The 23,682-nt window shown below is 35.2% G+C and overlaps 1 protein-coding gene across 5 annotated transcripts in view; it reads left to right on the top strand.

The window, feature by feature from the left end:
- LOC135127835 (puratrophin-1-like) overlaps nucleotides 1-23,682 on the top strand; it is a 529,067-nt gene that overhangs the window by 394,225 nt on the left and 111,160 nt on the right. For all 5 annotated transcript variants that reach the window (XM_064054474.1, XM_064054478.1, XM_064054476.1 and 2 more), the window contains exon 4: nucleotides 23,062-23,659. In XM_064054474.1, coding sequence (XP_063910544.1) covers nucleotides 23,062-23,659 — 598 coding nt within the window. The remainder of the gene's footprint in view (nucleotides 1-23,061; nucleotides 23,660-23,682) is intronic.

Genomic DNA, 23,682 nt, shown 5'->3' with positions numbered 1-23,682 from the left:
CGGCGGCTGTGGTCAATAGATTTTGACGTAGATATGGGACAAGCAATCTCCGAATGCAAAAAATCCCACTTTCTAGGTCTTTCTCGGCGAGTTGTGTATCGCTACTCCTACAAGTCGTTTTTGTCGTCCGCGATCAGATTTCATTAAATCACTCGGTATTCGCAGATGTTTATCCGGCGATTATTAAGTCTCATTAAGAATCGTTCCGACAGCTAATTGCTCGCAAGAATTGACAATCAGCGTGCAGAATTGAGACGAAACCGATTAATTGAGTTTATCGAGTGCGGCGTTTCGGAGCTTTCGTCCTGCGAGGCACCAGGATAATTGAGCGACATTGTTTCGGGTTTGAAGTGCGCTAATTATGGTTTGTGTTCGACTGAATCGCGAATTAGTTGCAGATTTCAGGCATAAGTCCCGAGCTGCTTCTTAGCACACCACTTAATAAATTTCCGCAGCGTTGCTGTTGTTAACACAAGAAAAGGCTAAATTATGTTCTGTCGGCTTAATGCAATGGAGTGAAATTACATCGTGGAGTATCTCGTGAATATTAACCATTATTCATGACGAACAGACGGCGATTTTTAACTCCGTTTCTGTTATCACCTTTTTTGGGGAACGAGGAATTAATTCTAGTTCGTTATTTGCATTTACATCTACAAGGAATTCCTGTTGATAATAAGTGCTGGGAAGGTTTTGGTTTGCATATTTTATTGAAATAATGAAAATGCGATCTACTTTTGGGTGTGAAATATCAGTTTTATCCATGATCATTTTTCTCACAAATAGTTTTAAAGCCATTTTAAAATGCACTGCACTTCAGGTCGACTTCAGTTTTTGAAGCTTTAGTACGTAGTGTGGCAATTCTCCACAAGAGGGCGCTGATTAACATTCACACATAGAGTTACTGCATAAAAGAACTAGAATTTATACTAATATCTAAAAAATGACAACGGCATTTAAAATTTGGCAAAAATTACTTGCTTGGCTTAGATTTGATGTTCAAAAAAAAAAAAATAATAAATATATAAATGGAGAACAATTTTGAAGTTTTGATATTATTTTATTGCAACAATAAAATCTTCTATGTTTTTATTATCTATTGCATAATCATCATTGTTGTTCATTTGCGACGACTTTTAGCAAAGGGGTGTTGTTTTCGTGACCAATAGAATCGCTTGAAAATCCTCAAATCGACAAAGTAAAGTATTTTAAAGATTTCAAAAGATAAGACTGATTTTGGCTAATGAGATGCCCTGCAAGAAAAGAGAGGGCGGGTGGGTGGGACTAGTAACTGATAAGATAAAACTGATTTTGGCAGTTGCAATATCCTCCAAAAAAAGAAGAGGGTGGGTGGGCGGGGCTAGTAGCTGCTAAAATTAGATCGATTTTGGCAAATGAGATACCCTCTAAGAAAAGAGAGGGCGGGTGGGTGGGGCTAGTACCTGCCAAAAGAAGACCGATTTTGGCAAATGACATACACTCTAAGAAAAGAGAGGACGGGCGGGTGGGACTAGTACCTGCTAAGATAAGATTGATTGTAGCAAATGACGTATCCTCTAAGAAATTTAATTAAATTATTATAAGAAAAAACAATAGAGACTCCAAAACACTTTCAAATTCTTGTCAAACAGGAATACGTAGAACCTCAAAATTGTTTTAAATTTGTCAAAAAAAAAAAAAAAAAAAACTGGATCCCAAAATTAACTCAAAACCAGGTTAGGTCAGAATTTTTCAAAAATAGAACACCACAAATTTTAATTTAAATTGTTTTAAATAATTTACAAAAAAATCTCCATGTGCTTCCAAAATAATATACCATGGGTACCCAAGAGTCTCCAAAACACTTAACTCCGAACATTTTAAACGTAGGGTTTTGAAAAACTTTGACAGTTTTCGATACATTAAACATTTTTAATTGCTTACTCGATTACTACCTACTGATCCCACAAAAGAAGTATAGTGTGTCCACTAACGTCAAGTTTCCATGTCAGAATTATCTGAAATAATTTAACCATAATCTTTGTCAGGACAAACGTACGTACATCTTTTAGCGATATTTTTTTATGAATTCCGTCTAAATCAAGTTTATTTCATAGACGATCAGAATTTTTTGTTATTAAAATTTTGATAAAAAAAATTACTATGTTTCTGATTACCTTAAAACGTGTTTCCAGAGTATTCCGTTTTGCAATTTAAAAGTCAAATCGTAAAATTATTACACAATTACACAGTTTTGATTTTTTTTCCCCAAAAATCTGTCTATCAAGGGTAAAAACTGAACACGAACTCATAAACCACAACTACAGGTGTATAAATATTGTTATAATTTTTTTTCCTAAATCTGGATGTCTAGGGTAAGAAACAAAAACAATTATTCTCCAAAATTTTGTGATGAGGTGATTAATTTTTGTGAAGAGGATAAACGCATACATTTTGATTAATCTTTGACCAGGCTTACGATAGCCTTAAAAAGAGCATTAGATTTTGCAATTAGATACTATGTAGAAAAGAATAAAGAAATAATGAATAATAGTAAATTATTCATATTGTTACGAAATAAACCCATAACCGCCCCGGTGCGACGCCTATGGGTTTTTCTAGTATGTGTGTCGATGAAGGCTGACTCATCGACGGCCGAGCGACGGGCGCATAAAGACAAGTCTGGAGCCGGTTACCGGAAGTCTCGAAGCGGCAGTTGCGATGGATATTCGAGAAAGACCTCGATCGCAGAAGTATGGGTTTAAATAGAGGCGACTGTCGGGAACGGATTATTCAGCTAGTTGAGTCAAGAGCGTTCAGTGAAATTCGCCGGAATAATTTTTGTACATAATCGTGGCAATTGTTAGTAGTGTAATTCGCGTTATTAAGGAATAAATTGCTGAATTTTACCCCATGCCAATTTTAATCACCCGTACAACGTAAAAACATCAAGAAAAACATGAACATTAAAAAATAGCGTAAAAAACAATAAAATAACCGGGAACATGTTTCATCTTTCGAACAGACGTAAACGTGTTAATTTTTATATATTTCATTTCGAAATTTGGTCCTGTGTCATTTTCAGATTGTCAATATTCGTCAGTTTTTTCGATTTACTGCCTATTTAAAATCTACCCGTAATAAATTTATTAAATAAAGATACATTATTATCAAAAAAACACTCTAATGTTTGGTTTAAAATATTATCTCAAGTTCTCGTTTCAATTTCAAAAGTTTCTGTAATTAAAGCAGGAAATTTTGACTTTAGTGTATCTAAGTGTTAAGGGATTATAGAAACCCCCAATGAGGAGGCGGAGCAGCCTAATACCCCTCGATCCTGGGTACCGATAATGCTTTTGTGTGCGATAGTACCTCTCGACAATTATTATTTTAGTTTATCAGTGAATGTTCTAATAAGTTGCCTAGATACAAAGTAGAAAAATAAAAGAATTTCTGGCAATAAAAAATATACTTAATTTAACCAACGGAAGAGTATTGAATTTTATTAACATTCTTAAAAAAACCTAATAATATTAAATCATTATTATTTTATCTACCTATTCCAATTTAGTGACGAGTTTGATTGCGCGTTCTACAATAGTAGACAAATTTTGGAGTTTCCATTTAGTAAAATGTGTCTTTCTTATTGAATACAGAAATTTACTTCATTGATTTATCCTTTTTGACATAATTCAATACACAGAGCAACAATTTGCATAATTTAATATTTAAATAAACCGTAAGTGTCGTTTATGCAGCTGCCCGTTTACCAAGCCGGCCTAAGAAATAATAACCTAGATGGACCAGGTTAATGACATTTGATAATTTTGTTAATTATACCAGTGTCGTGAAAAGAACACGGTTCAAATTAGGACTAAGCAAATTCCATTTGATTCATTAGTCATCAAGCTTGACCTGGCAAACCTACAATTGTGTAACTGTGGCTTTAGACACACACTGATCTACGGCTGAACTTATTTTATACGAAGAGTTGCGAGTTGCAAACAAGATATAGAGTAAAAAAAAACCATGATAAATTTATGTAGAGGGTTTTGTTTTCTTAATGAACGATCAAATTACATGAAGTCTCGCTAGTTTTTTGTCGTTGCGCTTACAAAATATCAGGATTAAAAAAGAAATTAGTAAATAGAGCAGAAAAGTTGTCAAACCCGCTGCATAGCCGGCCGAAGCGTTAATGGTAATAAATTACAAGATACCGGATCTTTTTAGCCTACATCTAGTCATATATGTTTGAAATTTGATTTATATTGTTGTGTGTGTTTATAACAAGTTAATTAGTATATTGTTACAAATATTACATCTGTCTTTCGATTACAAAGACATTTGTCTAAGAAAGTTGATTTCATAACAATATTGATAAGATAAAATTTCAGCGCGTATTATCCTTCAAACTATTGTCATGAATTTTCGACACCCTTTTGTTTCTTGTGTACATATTTCTTTTGTTTTCACATCAAACATTTTTTGGTCTTACACAAAACAAATTTTCTAGAGAATTATCTGCCGTATAAATGGACGACATTAGTTGTTTGATTAAAGTAAAAGTACTAAAACGTTGAAGAGTAAAGAGAGAGGATTAGAAATTTTTGATATTTTTTTTATTTACACCATGAACATACATGGATTTTACGCTGGAAGTAATTGTACACTTGTGGAACAAATAATTTAGCTCTAGAACCGTGAAGATCCTAATCTTAAGTAGCTGATATTGATCTAACTTTCAGCAGTACTGAAATTTTACGATTAATGGTGTGTTTTGTGCGAAATGATTCTGCAACTTATGCACCTCACACATACACACCGAACCCCCCGCCACAACATCCATTTACAAAATTCCAAAAAAACCAACAGAAGCCGTCCTCTGGGGTGCCATCAGTCGTCTTGATTGATCGCCCAAGACACACCGCTCTGTCGCCTCAACATTGACTGATGACTACATTCCGAATCGAAACTCATGCCAGAGATTAATAACGACAAGCAATGTCAGGGCTGATTATGGCCAGCCGGTCCTTTGTTTCTCGCGCAGACTGGAACAATACCGACCCTGACCTTCCTCACGGTGGTACCACGAGACGAGGGCTATCGACGTGGTGGGTCCGGGTACGGAATAAAGGTGAGATAATGTCGTAATAAATTACACAACGAACACCCATGCCATACATCAAACAGCAAACACGAATTAAAGTCGCATGCGCAGGAAAAATCGCGATAAAGCCCACTGGGCTCAGAGACCTCAATGCGAAGACAGAACAGCAACCCTGCATGGGGTGGTCGAGGATCATGCAGTGGCGGCTCATAACTGATTTACAACAAGGCTGGTAGAGGATCTGAATTGTTGTCTCCCCTGTCCCGCCGCCACTGGAGTTGCCGGTAAGCCACACAGACAGCCGCTGCTACCACAATGAGGTCTTGGTGGGGCATTTGTCGTTTTGTCTGGGCGATTTATTTCCCGGAGATGGGACGAAGAATGGGTCAGCTCTTGATGGGTCACTCTTTGTGCCGGCCAAGGAATGAGTTTACCTTGCCACGGTCCGGTCTATCTGTCATCGACATCTGTATTGAATAATGCAAATTCTCGGACGTGTACATACAACCGCGACTCGGCGAACAAGGTATCTAATCGGCGATCTGGAATTCGCAACTTGTCCTGGAAAATGTTATGACAGCTGAAGAATGCAGGAGAAAAAGAACGGAAGGATAAGCGAGAGACAAGTGCATGGACGCAGAAAAAACTGACACAAAATAGAGTAGAGAAGTGGATCAGACGAGTGTTGTAAGATTGCTGGGTGATCATTTTGTCTTAAGGGGTCGCGGTTCTGTTTCTCTGTGCCGATTTCGTTTCTGCCAGTGGCGGCGCGTGACTGCGGGTTTGACAGAATGCAGAATGTCAAGTGTGTTAAAGTGTACCTAAATATATTACGCTCTAATTAGTGTATTGAAAGTGGTAACCACGACGATTTTGATTTTTTTAATGTGCTAACTTCCATTTTTCATTCCCGCAAAGGGAGCTACTAACTAGATGACCTGATTCACTGGGGTTGAAAATTCGATATGAACATTAACATTCACATGAAAACGGTCAAGAAAGATAAACTTTCAAACAATAAAAGGTTTACACGAAGTTATGAACAAAGCACATATGAAATGAACACAACTCACAAAATATTGGATACTTCCATGAGTTGTATTATATTAGAATCATGAGCAATTAAAAATTTCAATATGAACTGTGAATTTACAAATAATAAAACAAAAATTACGCGTGTTGATGAACTGGTTCAAGTTTTACGCATTTCAGATCAAAAAATTGCTCTAATTGCAGGTTGAAGGCAGACTGTGGTAGCGAACGCGATTCATTTTGTTTAAACAATTGCCCTTTTATGCAATTGCAAACAATTCGACGTGCTCTTAATTTATACACGTACCCTAAGTCGAGGGTTTTAAAATTTAAAACATTTATGGCTGCGTTATTGAATGATTTTTTGCGTCTTTAAGTTTTCAAATGTGGTTCCACGGTCTTTTTTTTTTCTGTCAGCGCGAAATTTGAATTTTAAATTCAGGACACTACAATAACAAATCGATTTTGCAAAGACTAGAATGCACACAATAATACCAGGACAGCCAGTTAAAGATACGAGAATAAGATGTGTGTAGGGACCATTATTTAGTGAAACAGAAGATAGGGAAACCAAAGCTAAAACAAAGGAAGGAAGGAAAATAAAGATAGCGATGGGACAAAAGAATGGAAAGCAATAAAACAATGAAATTGTACTAAAAATATCAATGAAAAATAACAAGGAATAAAGCAGATAGTAAAATGAGGAAATATAAGAAGTCAAACTGAAAAAGGGTAGGCAAAGTTAAGGAAGTTGCACAAAGGTAAAAAAAGCTTGGGAAGAATTCTGATAAGCAAACAGAACATCAGAAATGTTTCTACAAACACTAAAAACTCTCAGAAATGGTAAACAGAACAGTAGAACAAGAAGACCTAAGAAAGAAGCGTTGAATGAATATTATGACGAAATCTTGAATGTGGGACACGAAGAACATATCTAGAATCATGACGAAGAAGAAAGTATAGAAGAAGATAAAAAGCAGAGGGAAAAGTTAACGTTTTACACATGTCAGATTAGAAAATCGTTAATTTCTGCACTAATTACACTCGTTAGTAGTATCGAATGCGATTCATTTGCTTTAACAATTGCTGCTTTATGAAATAACAAACTAAATTCGACGTACTCTTAAATCGATATTGCTTAGGTTATTGAATGATTTTTCATGTCCTTAGTTTTTCAAATGCGGTTCCGCCATTTTGTTTTTTCTCTCAACGCGAAATTTAAATTTTAAATTAAGAACACCACAATAACAGACACAGTTTGCAAACACTAGGATACATTCAAATATACCAGGGGCGTAGGGAAGAAAAATTTATAATTAATATATTAATAAATAAATCATTAAACAAGAAATTAAGGATACGAAAATAAGAAAAGGTGTGGTAGATAACGAAATAAATGTAATTTTATAAAAGTAAAATTGGCAAACAAATCCATCTTTTATTTTTTTTGGACAATAACCATAACAGCCAGTAGTCATTAATCGTTGTGCATTATTATTAATAAAACAAGCTGTTATACTCTATTAATAAATAAATAAATAAATAAACCAAAAAAAAACATTTAATAAGACATTTATAAATTATAAACAAAAAAAAAACAACAAAAGAAAAATCCATTAAAGCATAACCAACTAAACATTAGAGAAGATATTCAAAGTTTCTACCTTGTCTATATAAATAAGCTCATAATGTTTCCAAATTTTGTGTAAGAGTTAGTCATCTGTACTTGCTAAGATAAAGCTGATTTTGGCAAATGACATACACTCTAGGAAAAGAGAGGGTGGGTGGGCGGGGCTAGTAGCTGCCAAGGTAAGACTGATTTTGGCAAATAACATACCCTCTAAGAAAAGGGAGGGCGGGTGGGCGGGGTTAGTACCTGTTACGATAAAACTGATTTTGGCAAATGACATATCCTCCAAGAAAAGAGAGGGTGGGTGGGCGGGGCTAGTACGTGATAAGATAAGACTGATTTCAGCAAATGACATTTTCTGAGAAATTTAATTAAATTATTGTAAGAAAAGACACTAGAGACTCCAAGGATTTTTTTTTTATTTTTCCCAGGCTCACCAGTTCTTTGTTACGAACGTAGCGGAGAGTTAAGCCGCCATTTTCCAGACACCCAGTATAGGGGCCATTATTTAGTTGTAGCGAATGTAAAATGAAAACAACAATGGGAACTCAAAATTAAAAGTAGGAAAGAAAATAATAAAGGCGAAGGGCCAAAAGGATTACAAAAAATAAAGGAAAAATTGAAATACTTCTGAAAATTCAATGAACAATAACAAGGAACAAACCAGGTGGTAGAATGAGGAAAGCAAAAAAAAATCAAGCTGAAGAAAGATAGGTAAACTTGTGGGAATTATAGAAAAACAATGAAAAAGGTCGAGAAGAGGTCTAAAAAGAATGGAGCAAGACAAACACGAAAATCAAAAATGTTTCTACAAAACACTAAAAACTCTCAGAAATGGTAAGCAGAACACATATATTTATGTATTGCCGAAAAAAGTGGTAGAACAAAAAGACCCAATAAAGCGTTGAATGAATATTATGACGAAATCTTGAATATGGGATACGAGGAAGATCTTTAGAAGGATGACGAAAAAGAAAGTATAGAATAAGATCAAAAGCAGATGGAATAGTTAACATTTTACACATTTCAGATTAGAAAATCGTTAAGTGCTGGACTAATTACACTCGTTGAAGGGAGACAGTAGTATCGAATGCGATTCATTTGCTTTAACAATTGCTGCTTTATGAAATAACAAACTAAATTCGACGTACTCTTAATTTTTACACATTCCCTAAGTCGATATTGCCTAGGTTATTGAATGATTTTTTATATCTTTAGTTTTTCAAATACGGTTCCGCCATCTTGTTTTTTCTCTCAACGCGAAATTAAATTTCAAATTAAGGACACCACAACAACAGACACATTTTGCAAACACTAGGATATACTCAAATATACCATAAAACATTTAATAAGACATTCATAAATTATAAACAAAAACAAAACCAACAAAAGAAAAATCCATTAAAGCATAACCAGCTAAACTCTAGATGTTCAAAATTCCTACCTTGTGGACATAAATAAACTCATGTGTTTCGAATTTTTTTGTAAGAGTTAGTCATCAGTACTTGCTAAGATAAAACAGATTTTGGCAAATGACATAGACCCCAAGAAAAGAGAGGGTAGGTGGGCGGGGCTAGTAGCTGCCAAGATAAGACTGATTTTGGCAAATGAGATACCCTCTAAGAAAAGAGAGGGTGGGTGGGCGGGTTCAGTACCTGCTACGATAAAACTGATTTTGGCAAATGACATACCTTCCAAAAAAAGAGAGGGTGGGTGGGCGGGGCTAGTACCTGCTAAGATAAGACTGATTTCAGCAAATTACATATTCCCTGAGAAATTTAATTAAATCTATTATAAGAAAAGACACTGGAGGCTCCAAGGATTTTTTTGCTATTTTTCCCAGGCTCACCAGTTCATTAAGAGCGTAGCGGAGAGTTAATCTGCCATTTGCAGACACCCAGTATAGGGGCCATTATTTAGCTGTAGCGAATATAAAATAAAAACAACAATGGGAACTCAAAATTAAAAGTAGGAAAGAAAATAAAAAAGCGAAGTGCCAAAAGGATTAGAAACAATAAAGGAAAAATTGAAATACTTCTGAAAATTCAATGAACAATAACAAGGAACAAACCAGGTGGTAGAATGAGAAAAGCAAAGAAAAAATCAAGCTGAAGAAAGATAGGTAAACTTGTGGAAATTGTAGAAAAACGAAGAAAAAGATCGAAAAAAATTCTAAAAAGAATGGAGCAAGACAAACTCGAAAATCAGAAATGTTTCTACCAAACAGTAAAAGTCCCAAGAATGGTAAACACGATAGATAAATGTATTTAATGTCATAAAAAGAATAGAATATCGGTAGATCAATAAGACATAATAATAAGAAGAAGGATAAGATATGAAGAAAATCAGTAGAAGGATTACGTTATACGAAAGTGTAGAAGAAGATGAAAGGAACAGACGAAATAAGAAAAATTTGAAACAAATATAACAATAGAAACAGGAAAAAAGCCAAAGTACCAAAAGATTCTGAAATTGGAGTGATTATACCAATATATAAAAAAATAACAAGGAATGTGGAAAGATACAAGCATAACATTGTTACCCACAGTCTTAGAAGTACATACACATACAAAAGAAAATTAAATAATAAAGTGAAACCGACACTAGAAAGAGAAATATAAGAAGAATATGGCGATTTCAGGGAGAGTAGGCTATGCCTTATAAAGCAAATGATAAAAAATAATGGAAATAATACAATAATTGTTGTAAACTTATTGTTAATTTTTAAAACTATTTGACATGTGTAACAATTTTTTGTTTTTCTGATAACGGTGTATTGAAAAAATAACCAATTTTACAACTATTCAAGCCAAACATACGTTCGAGTTCGACGTAAAATCAAAATTGGTTCTATTTCTCTAGTACAAAAATTTTATCATTAGTAATTAACTAATTATAGGTGGGCGTGAAGTAAAAAGACAAACAAGAATAAAATTACACAACAGATTGAATAAATACCAACAAGTAGGACAAAAAAATCACATAACTTGTTCTTTCGTGTTCTATTGATTTGAGTATGTACAAGGAAATAGTTTAATTGTCGGCTACTAAGTTGGTTAATGCAGCGGAACCATACCAATCTACTAAATGTAAACAAAATGCATCTACGCTATAAACTTTGGCGTCATTTTAAAAACTTCTAAATTTGCTTGACTTCCACTTACTCTTTTGTCCCAAATATCAAGACGAATGGGAACTGGAAAACACGACTGATTTACTAACATTATTTTTTTAAGACTCTGTTTTATTATTTAAATAAGTAGATTTCGGCCGAAGCAAAAACATTTTTTACAGTTCTAGAAAAACAGTCCTTGTTCATCTTCCGTTTACATTTAACAAGCTACACACCCAAAACAAAGAACAATATGACCCTCGTTACGGGAGAAAGCTGAAACTCCTCAGGGCTCTGTTCTAAAAAAATGCTCCCATAACAATGATTTGTCAAACCTCTCGGATTCCCATATTTTATTCGCGGAGAAAGGTTGAAGGAAGCAGTCGTCCACTTGCCCACAACGCAATGGCCAACAATTTATTTTTATGACCATTGCGACCATTTGAAAGTACAAGTACATAACATCTATTACGGTACTTATCTCAACACCGCTGCCATAAAAGAAGCGTGTAAACCTCTGTCCATAAATTAATTTAAGTGATAAATATAGGAACGTAAATTAATAAGTGTCGTTTGTGACGACCACTAAAGTAGTTAAATTGATTGTGTCCAACCAGAGGTCATATGTCTACGATATTTGAACCTTAACCTGCGATTTCAAAGCACTTGGAAGCACGCATGGTATTTGTTTGGTGTTTTTCAAGTCCCTAATTGAACACATGTTGGCAGTGTCGGATTTCATGTACTCGTGCTACTTGCACAATCAATTTAAATTAATTCCATTTGGGTTTAATTAGACGGAATTACTCCGACGTTTTGTTGATCCTAGACAGTCATTCACTTAAATTGCATCAACAATGTAAATTATGCACTTTTATGGATGGTACAAGCAAAAACAGGATGGGCCCACAGTGTGTGGCTTTAATAAATTTTATCGACAGATTTAGTGTCTCTTCCAGAAAAGGAAATATAAAATAAATTGCGAAAAAGACAGGAATTTGAGTAAAACACGAATTTCCTGTTTATACAGGGTAATCACGGCATCGGCTTTTATTAATGACGTGAAGACACAAATGAGCAACAGGTTTGCCTGTGGATTCAGAGAGGTCATCCTGAGTAACGACTTAATCAGAAACCGAATAAAAATAAAAATTCGTGGTCGAAAGTGGCATACGATGATTAAAATAAAGTGGAGAGAGCCAAGCAGCGGCTGATGGACGAGGCAATATAGGTAGTCGCTGTTAAGGAAACCACGGGCTTTAACTGGGTTTCAATAACTCATTTGGCATTCTAGAGTTCAGTTTAAAGAAGAAAATTTAACATTTATCATTTGTTCCGCTAATTAACATTTTTCTCGGTGTGACCGCGTTAATAAGAATCACTCCTGCCCCTACCACATACCGTTAAGCCCTTGAACAGGTCTCTAATCGTCTAATTTATCCCACATAATCGGCTTACATTCTTGCGTAAATTACGTAAATGCGTTTGATAGGGGGCTAGATTTATTGTCATTTGTGAATAGGATAAACGATCGGGGGCACCTTGCGACACAGTATAATTAGCAAGATACCGCAGAAGTCGACTTCCGCTGATGGGTGCATTCCTCCGGGCGCTTTTTAGCTTCATTGTTAAGATGTGCACAGCCACAAAGCTAAAATTATGGCGTGCAGAGCGTGCATAAAATAACATGAAATTTATTATCATTCGCCTCGTGTATGCTTATTTATAAAGACTAAGTATGCCATGAACCAAATTCCTTAATGTTGTAATTCTGGGCAAAAGTCTTGTTCCAGCGATGAGGTCGAGATAGCGAAATTTTGGATTTAATTATGCACGGTGTGGATGCAAGCGGCATAAAAGGAGATGTTGTCGTTAATGATATCTGATCGCATTCTCTTGATGAGTTATCTGGTTGGATTACGCAAGGTGGACTCGTTGCAGCGAGGTACTGACATAATTACTGAAGTGGCTGTCAACGGCAAAATTAAGACGAAATATTTTGGTCAGATACTTTACTAAAGAAACTAACGTTCCATAGATTTCACCAAAGTTAGTTGTGTGTCTTAAAATTTAGACGGAATTAATTTTTTGAGATTAGAGTGTAAAGTTTGGTACGTATCTATGTATCTAAGTCAAAAAATTATATTATGAGCCCGGGGCTAGAAACTTTTGTGGCTTCTTATAATTTCATCTTTCATCAGAGAAACGTGAAAACCGCAAAGTGCCGATTTTTTTCCTGATTTCCGTCCTATTATCTCTAAATTGGTCATATTTTTATTTTGTGAAGTTGGCTATTCACGTGCAAAATAAGCAATACGTCATCCTTTAATTTGTTCTAGGCCAAGATTGATAGTAATCTGTTTTTTTCACACCGCAATCGAAAAAAATACAAGGTTTTTTCTTGACATTTGAGGATCCAAAGAATTATTATAGTGACAGTTTCTTAGAATTTTTTTTTCAGAAAAATAGTACTTTGAGCAAAAGGTAACTTTGTCGCTTTCGAAACATTGAAGATGTTTTCTATGACCACCAAGTTTCGCAAAATATAGAGCAAAATTAATCGTTTAGTTTTATTTTGCGTTGACGGCGATCTATTTTTTTTTGTATTCGACAGGATAATTAACGCCCATTGTTACTTTTGAATAAATGGATCTCCCGTTTCTGTCCGTCTGTCGTCTGGCTGTCTGCCGTTTGTATCGATTTTTATTAGACAAATAATCTCCGGAACCACTGGACTGATAGTTATCAAATCAAATTCGAAAAATGTCGTTTTAAAATTCCAGTTATATAGGTATGTTAAATAGAAAAAGAGTCCTTATCTTAGATGCTTGTGGTGCACCACTTGATTGTTAAATAACTTTCTTCCAAATCAGAGCATTTTTTATGGCATTTTCAGAACGTATAATCTCCATTATCATATTAACAGACTTATTGTGTTATGAAATTTTCCTTATAACCTTTCCACAACTTTCACTATGGAATATGGTATATTGTGAGGACATTTTTTTTAAACAGTTTATCAACTAACATATCTTTTCAGGCAATTTTGGCATTACGTGTTTTTAAAAATCAATATTGCAGAACTTTATGGAAATTTCGGAACGAGATTTCCACCACTGTTTCAGCTTACATAGAAATTCTGAAAATCGTACCAGGTACTTTGTCGATTTTTCATAGGCATGATAAATTTATAGTCCAAATGTATTTGCTCATCCCCCCCAAAAAATTGATGACGTCACCTCAAAATTTTGTTGAATAAATCCTATCTTAAATGTGCAAAATATGATGAGTCTGTAGTTGTGATTTATTATTTCATTCATATTTTTTGGATTTGCATATACAGGGTGACTCGAAAAAATTAATGAACGTGTGAATTTATTTTATTGATTTAATCAGGAACTACAAAACCGAATGCTTTGAAATTTTGGACATGTTTTAAAGTTATCATAGGCATGGTAAATTTTCAGTCAAAATGTATTTGCTCATCTTCCCCTAAAAAATTGATGACGTCACCTCAAAATTTTGCTGAATAAATCCTATCTTAAATGTGCAAAATATGATGAGTCTGTACTTGTGATTTATTATATCATTCATATTTTTTGGATTTGCATATACAGGCTGACCCAAAAAATTAATGAATGTGTGAATTTATTTTATTGATTTAATCAGGAACTACAAAACCGAATGCTTTGAAATTTTGGACATGTTTTAAAGTTATCATAGGCATGGTAAATTTTCAGTCAAAATGTATTTGCTCATCTTCCCCTAAAAAATTGATGACGTCACCTCAAAATTTTGCTGAATAAATCCTATCTTAAATGTGCAAAATATGATGAGTCTGTACTTTTGATTTATCATTCCATTCATATTTTTTGGATTTGTATATACAGGGTGGCTCAAAAAATTAATGAAAGTGTGAATTAATTTATTGATTTAATCAGGAACTACAAAACCGAATGCTTTGAAATCTTGGAGATGTTTTAAATTTATCATAAACATTGTAAAATTTTGATCAAAATCTATTTGCTCACCCCCCCTAAAAATTTAATGACGCCACCGCAAAATGTTGCTGAAAAAATGCTTAAATGTGTAAAGAATGATGAGTCTATACTTGTGATTTATCACTGCATTAATATTTTTTAGATTTGCTTATACAGGGTGTCTGAAAAAAAATAATGACTGAGTCAATTAATTTTATTGATTAAATCAAGAATTACAAAAATGTAATACGATAAAAGACATAATAAGCTTGCAGTCGCCACGTCCCCGACAGCGAGGGAAGTACTGTCTAAACGCTTTAAACCCTTTTTTCTCTTCTTCTCTCGCATTGCAGGGCTCTCACTTGGTTCATATGTTATGAAAAAGTTCATATTTTTAATGTAAGTCGTTATTATTTCATATTTGGTATGAATTTGTTCATAAAAGTTCATATTGATTAGTTCGTATAAAAATCAAATTTAATAACATTGTAGTTTAAAAGCATACTAAATAAAAAACTACAACACAGCAACAAATTTTTGATATTTGACAATAATTTTTAACATTTTCATTATACTATAGTAATTGAAGCACTGGAAAATGAGTTGAAGACGGTAAATAAAGAAAAAACAGTTTGTCAGTTAACTGTTGATCAGTGACTAGATAAAACAAATAAAGCCATTAAAAAAGTTTTAAAGTCTACAGAGTTCGGATCAGACGTGCAAATCGCTGGCGTGTTGCTGCATTCAGTTATTGAGCAACGAAAAGACGAAAAATAAAAAACCAAGCAAACGGACAAATTACAATCCAATATTTTGACGCGCAAGAGTACTGTAATTAGTAGACTAGTTGATAAGAAAAAAAAAGTTTTCAGAATAAGATTTTATTTCTCATTTTATTTAATTTGTGTTATTACAAAGAGATAGGTATTGTTATTTTAAAAGTTATTATTACAAATAGTTTGTTCTCTTCTTATATATATTTTATTTTGTATTTATTATTTTTAAATTAAAATTTTTCCTGTTTGTTTGCTTATGAGATTTTAAATAAACTTTCCATTTTTTTGTCATGTGATTTTCTGCAAGAGTTATTTGTATCGGTTAGTGTGAACATTTTGGACAATAAATACCTGTATATTCCGTTTTTAGGACAGAATATGCAAAAATGGCACAGCCTGCAAATCTGACGGGTTCATATTGGTTCATATTCTTCAAATTCATGGGTTCATATTTTCATATTTTATTGCCAAGTTTAAGTGAGAGCCCTGGCATTGTATTACATATGATTATGGCACCATAGCAAATTTTTTATTGGTCAAATTAAAAACGAATCGCCCCTTTTTCTCGAAAATACGAAAATACGCACGCCTTTATATAATAATGATAAAAATTATAATATGCAGAACATTTTGTTCGACTGTGGTTTAATTAATGATTTTAGTCTTCTGCTTTGAGAAGACGAACTCATCCAAATCAAACTAATTTCTACGTGACATTCTTTCGATGTATAAACATAAATAAACACTTGAGCTTCAGATTGCTATTACCTAGTGATGAAAGATATTTTATCACGTTAGTTATGTGCTTCAAATATATTTTACATTGTCCGTACGTAAGGGTGTTATTTTGATGAAGGTAAACAAGAAATAGTTTGTATAGAAGAAGAAAAAATTCCTGAAATAAAATAAGTTTGAAATTTCGAAATAATTTCCTACATTTGTTGATTTGGATCGAAATTTATGTCATAATGCACATAACAATAATAATAGATAGTGGATACACACTTAAACGTTCTTCTACTCTATCTAGAAGAAAAAACAGAAACAAGAACAAAGCAAATTTTGCTGGGCCGGAGACTGCAATAAGGGCAGGGGTTATATTTCGCACCGACATGACACCGGAAAGCCATAATTGAGTCTTCCACTTCGGAAGCCGAAGAGAGATTGTGTTTTGAAGCGACCCCATAGGGTGCTAAAATGGCAGAGGACCGTGAAACGCGTCACCGTTCACTTTTTCTGTACCCGCGCGTGATAAACCGAACACCGATAGCGTCACCGCCTCCCCAGGATTCGAAGCAGAGCTGTCCAATGAAGAGCCCCCGCCATTCACGGGACTCTCTGTAGATCCGTTTCTCCGGCTTAGAGTAGTCCAGGTGCTCCCTCTCCGGAGAGGGAGTTGGCGCCCGAGCAACTGCCCCTTAGAGGCGCCACCCCAGTGACGTGAAAGCGACTTCCCATGAGTTTCGTCGCAATTCCTTTAAATAGTTTGCCATCTAATTAGGACACCAAGTCATTGTTTCTAAGTACAATAGCCTGTAGCTCCCTACGAATTAGCATTAGCAGATGTAGTTTTGGATATATTGTATAATGCTAGGTATAGCAATTTTTTTTCCGATATTTTTGCAATCCTATGTTCAGCACATGGAAGAGAGATATATTTGTGTTAAAAATGACTCCTTAACTTCGAACACTGCTACGAATTAGAAATATGTCAACAGTGACGTAGCGGGGCTTCTGGTCATTCTTTGAAAAATTAACATGGGAAATTGTATAATTTCAGAACTTTTTCAGAACATTTTTCTTGCTTTTTTGTGCGGGTTTCTGTTTCTTCTACTGCTTTTTTGTGCAAGTGGCCGCATTTTCCATTAGGGGTGAATTTTCTGGCTCACTTAGAAACGTGGTCGACGTTTTAGATGGTAAGTTTTCTGGCTTTTTTTCGCAGGTGGCTGTTTCTGTGACCACTTTTTACTTCCCGAGCGTTATCTAGGCCATCGGACGACTGACAACTTTCATGTTTTCTCGACGTTTCATGGCCCCTAGAGTACGAAAAAATAGGTCTGCTTTTTCCGTCTGTCTGGATTCCTATTAGACAGATTTTGTATATAATACGTACATTAGGAATATCATGTAAATAGATGGTAAGAGGCTACCACCACGTACGTGCAAACCAAGTGAAATTTTCGAGGGTTCGTATGAGATCTGCATGAGTGAGTTCGAATCTCATCTGAGTTGACTTTTTTTTTATTCAGAACGGTTTTCTCCATTATTTCCTCAAAAATTACAGTAATGTCGCGCCCATCTATATTTAATAATAATAAAATAATTATTATTACAATAATAGTTCATCACTCAAAATAATATTGGAAATGTCCTGCTTCATTGTAGCTTAATTAATTAATCCTGTGTGGTTTTTTGTCTAATACAAAAATTGTAGACGCGTTTCCCCAACGACGGTAATCTAAACTTTTACAATTTCTAAGATCACAATATTTTGAAAACACTCACCAGCATTCTACCAGATTTAATGTCGATGTGTATGTAATTCGTGGACTTTTTAAATAAGTATTTTTGTAGTTTTTGCTTAATTTTCACATCGGTAATAAATACTTAAACCCATTACCCGCACATTAACTTTTTTCACCAAAAAAAATTTCTCCATCCACCAAATCATTACATTCTGCTTGATAATTATCGGTGTTACACTGCAACAACTCAATTAATTTAATGCAAGTTTCGTATCAAAGATTCCGTTCCACCATCTCTCACCGGTCAGAATACCCAACATTCCTCAACCTTCCAAAATTTTACAAGTTAATCTCGTCACACCGTCGACATGTCAACATCCTGCATCGACGCAAGCCGACTCCCGACTGGCATTCCTGATCAATCCGTTTCCGCATTGTGCCCAGAACCGGTAAAATGACATCTGTTGCTTCTGTCGGTTCGGAGATTTCGATGCCGGGTCAAGAAAGTGATTTTTTTCCGGAGCGAATATGGCGTCGAAGCACTTTCATGTCGCCGTCGACATTGTACATCTACGACGCAACAAAAGTGGAGCAGGGTTATTATTAACCTGGAAACGCTAATTCGAATGAAATTTGTTGTTTCGCTATTAAACGAGGCTAATTATTTAATAACGATATGTCTTATTGAGCCGCCTCGCGAGGCTATTAGCGGCTAAAGGAGCGATTTAGTTGTGGGCTTTGTCGGGTGAGTTGTGTTTACGAGGTAATGATACGCAATTTTCGCGGAATAATTGGCCAGCTCGCCGTTTATTCGAGGGATTTAATCGACTAAATGACCGGAATGGACGGCGATGGTGTGCGCAGCCGATGGGGAAATTGCCGAAACACCGGAAAAATCCTCATTAGCGATTTTACGGATTAGGCAGGGATGTGGGGCAAGTATCGGTTTAGATGCTAGACGCTCGGAGAACTCGCCGGATTGACTCCACTTACGCTGTTTATAGTTTTTACTGGGTATAATTAGCAAAAAGCGGATGATTTTCTTTACGTATAGACGCTAATGGTGCATTTTTTTTAGTGTTTTTTTTATTCATAGTTTTTTACTTTTGTGTTAATCGTTTGTGAAAATCGTCTCAAACTTATCCATTTTTCAAACTACTACTGACAGTGATAGTGTGTCGTTCTTTGGTATTTTTGTGTAACGCCCATATCATGTTCTCCTTTTTTGCGAAAGTGGCAACTTACCGACTATTATCAAGATTTGCAGCTTGAATACAGAACGACAGAAAAAAAAACAAATTCAAATTAATTTTAGCTGCTAAGATCTTGCTTAATTTTTTTAGTTAAAAGGAAAAATATTTGGTATACTGGCACAAGTGATATAGTGGTTTCACAACTTTGACTTTTCCAACCCCTCATCAGATATTATTTAGGAAAAGCGTACCAGCCAAATACAAGACAGAACTTCGATCTAAGTTCGGGATTATGTCATAAAGTTGCTTCTAGTAAGCTGCATTATTCCTTGACAAGTGTTATGAAAGAGCCAAAGTCATAAAACCACTATATCTCTTGTGGCACTATAAGATTTTGGCGCCTGCTGATGACTCTGTTCACACTATTATCGAATCGCCTAACAGATTTCAATTGAATCTACTGGGATTTTGAAACACACGTTGCCTAATCGATATCAACGCTAGGTTCGTTGTTCCCATTCGCTTTTCTTCACTGCATGCGTTCAGCGACTCTAGTAGATAGAAGAGATCAGAAAATTCTGTTGTTCTGTTGTTTAATTTGGCGATGGCTTAAATTCGATTAATATTAACATTAATATTTCCTAATAAGTGTAAATACGTCACAGAAGGATCACGGTATTGATCTTAAGTGTAGCAAGAGCCGCTTCAGTATCAGGGTTTTTTTATTACTTTATTCTCTAGACGATAAAAGAACAGCAAAATTTTGGTTAAATTCGATTTTTTCAGCCATTATTTAGTGAATAATTGCCACAAGTACAAATATGAGTCACCACAAGAGCACAAGAAAGTACAAAAAAATACCTGTAATATTGTTACGTTGAACGGGTGAATGAAATCGGCGTAGGTTAAACTCAACAATTTATTTCTTAATAACTCGAATTACACGATTGATTATTACATAGCGATTATGTACTTTATAATTCCGGCGCAACTTGACTGTACTCTCGTGGACTCGATTTATTGAACCCTCGTTCCCGACGGTGATCTCTATTTAAACCTATACGTTCATCTCGATGGTTCGAGGACGCCGGCGCCGTTTCAAGGGTTTTCTGGGTTGCCCATTGCGACTTCCGCTTCCAGGGTTTTCGTCAGCCCAGACGATGAGTCATCACCGCCGTACACACAGAATAAACACATACATATGGGTATCTTTCGTAACAATATATGCAATATATAAAACTAAAATATTGAGAAAACTTCACGTGACATATATATAGGGTGTTTACTCAACATGAAATTCATTCAAAGACAAAATAATTCAAGCAATAACTTCCTGAATTTTTGTCGCATGATTACTTCATATTGGACTATATATTATGTGTTAATATTTTTTAAACGTAATTGACTATAATTTGGAAGGTTGCTTTTAAATGGAGTAGTAGATATACAGCTCGCTTCGCTCTGTAAAAAAATCTCATTAACTAACAGTCAGTTTTTATAACAATTTCTTCTGTATTTCCTCGCTCGGTAAGCTAAAGAAACATTGTAATAGCGAACTGCTGCTTTCATGGCTTAAAGTTTGAAACAATAAGTTTCCATTTGTCATGTGTCATCTGTGCCAATTTTTATTAAACAGATAATTCTGATTGTTGTTAAATTTTTTTGTATATATTAGGAATATCTTGTAGATGGTAAAACAATAACTAAAATTAGCCTAGTCATTCCCATCAACAATTTGATGACACTATCTCAAGATTTTGCATAGTAAATGCTATTTAAATTACATAAAATGACATCCTCCTGTAATTGTAGGTTATGAATCGGCCTCGAGTTTTTTACCTTGGGCATCCAAATTTTCCAGAGAAAAAGTCAAAATTGTTTTATGATGTATAGTAATATATACTATTACTATATCTTAATCTATTTTTTATTCTCTTTTTTTATTATTTTTTCTATATCTATTTATCTAAAGTTGATTCATAGTTTCTGTAACTCTTCACCTTTTTAAAAGGCACACCGAAATACCAAAATAAAACGTGTACTTCTGGAAAGCAATGCTAAAAAATTCAAGAAAATTGGAATAACGTGGCAACGTCGCATCGGAGTTTCAAAAATAGGCTATTGTTATAAAGAAGAAGAACGTTGATGATATCTAATATCTTCGCCATACAAGGCGTTAGGTGATTTGATTTGGGGAAAATGAAGCTTGGAATTTGTTCTGATCACCTTTTTTCTCGTTTTTGCTTTTCAAAATGTATGAATGTTCTTACATTACCTACTTGACAGAAATTTTTCCAATAACGTCCATTTTTACACCCAGCTTCATAGATCTTGTCAATTTTGGCAAAAAACTTGAAACATTGTCCTTCTTTTCAAATTAAGGTATAATTATTTGACTCAATACACTACAAAGGCAAAATCTAAGCCCGCCCACCCGCCCTATCTCAAATGTAATGATTTCTTTTTATTCGCCGTGTATCAAGGGGGCGGAGCTTAACTGCAAAATACGTATTTCTATATCAGAAATTAAGAAGATGTTTTTGAGTATCGTGTTTGTTAATACTATTGTATTAAGAAAAAAGGCAAAATATAAACCCCGCCCACCCACCCCATCTCGATTGTGATTTTTTTTTATTCTTAGACACTTAAAAGACGTTTAAAATGGTAAATTTTTGTAACGAAATGTGGATTTTGCAATTAGGCTCCGCCCCTAAGTCTGCCAACGAATGAAAACTTCATTACTATTTCGATCAGGGTAAATATCTTTGGCTTTAATTTAGTATACGTAGTATTCTTTGAACAACACGATACTCAAAAACATGTTTTTAATTTCTCGTAGAGAAATAAGGATTTTGCAGTTAAGCTCCGCCTTCTTGGCTCCCGACGAATAAAAAAAATCATCACAATTGAGATAGGGTGGGTGGGCGGGGCTCCATTTTGCTTTGTTTTTCTTAATATGTGTAGACTTATTTCGACAACAAGAAAATTAAAACATGTCTAAAATAGCAAATTTTCGTAGTAATCAACTTAAATTCTCCAGTTTTCTTCTACAACCCCTTTAAATAGCAACTGCAACGAGAACTTCAACGTCAACAGCAAGTTTATAAAGACGGATTTTTTGAAATTCTTCTCCTAAGGGTGTAACATAGGGGATGAAATCTTAATGTTCATTCCATCTTACATTTTCTAGCTAAAAGCTTGAAATTTAATATTTGGACTTCTTCTTTAAGAGAAAAGAGAAACAAATTTGAAGTAAGATATAGTAATAAACTGTGTTCTGTTTGAAAAAACTGAAATACCGTTTTTTGAAAATGGATGTACTTCCATAAATCATTTATTAAACTAAAATGAAATTGATATCTCTATAGCGCTTCTCCTAAACCCCAACCACAACACGTCAAATTTTGTTTTGTTTCATAACAACAGGATATTATATATTGTACTAACAACTGGGTCGAACACAACAGATCCAAATATGATAATTTTTTTGCTAAAATTTTGCAACACAAAAAACCTGGCGCGGTCTCCACCTCTTAATCTTTTCGGTGAGTAATTCTCACGCTTCAGGCAGAATTACTTTTTTCCATGGTTATAAACACAATAATTATAACTGGTTATCTACAACTTTCCATTAAAATGTAGATGTTCTCATCTTTTTATCACAAGGAATCCGAACTTATTAACATTTTTGTTGGATCCTTTTTCATGCATTTTTCAAATTCGCAACTAAATAACTAAATCCATCGCCAAAACTTGAATTTATTTTAATTATTTTTGTTATTTGCAGTGCAAGACCCCCTTGGACGGTTCCGCCCCCCTAGGATGGCCCCTGTGCCTCGGTCCCTCCGGTGTAGTGATCCACCTGGGCCCTCTCGACCCTTCCGTGGTGCGAAACAGCGACTGCTACCTGTGCATTAGAAGCCGCAGCGCCCCAGGCCTCGAGCTGGCCCTGATCTGGCGCCAGCACTCCCGAATCCACTGCCACACCATAGCCGAATTCAAGAATCCCCTCGAAAGCCTGGACGACATAATGTGTTCAAACCTGCGTTCGGCAGCCGACCTGGAACTCACCTCTTACGACGACTACGACGGCGCCGAGCTGCCCGAACTCCTCCAGAACCTGCTGGTCTCGGTGGAGCACGCCATCGAGAGGGTGCCTCTCGACGACCTGACGTTTCCGTGTCCTCAGTGTCTTCAGTATTTGCCTTTGGATAGGCGGGAAGACGATGTGATGTCTTGTGCCTGTCAGTGTTCGTGTAGGTTGCCCGAGAGCCCGGTGCTCAAGAGGGACTCCTCCATGCAGACTAGTCCGATGTTCGAGTTTGCCGGGTCGATACCGCACATAGATAGTGATGAGGAAGACGATCGGGACTCCATCAGAAGCGGTAAGTCCTCGTTTTACACACTG

This window comes from Zophobas morio, unplaced genomic scaffold (assembly GCF_036711695.1).
Source record: "Zophobas morio isolate AGI-343-1 ecotype UQ-CSIRO unplaced genomic scaffold, CSIRO_AGI_Zmor_V1 ptg000012l, whole genome shotgun sequence".
Lineage (NCBI taxonomy): Eukaryota > Metazoa > Arthropoda > Insecta > Coleoptera > Tenebrionidae > Zophobas > Zophobas morio.
This window is presented reverse-complemented; position numbering and strand designations above follow the sequence as displayed.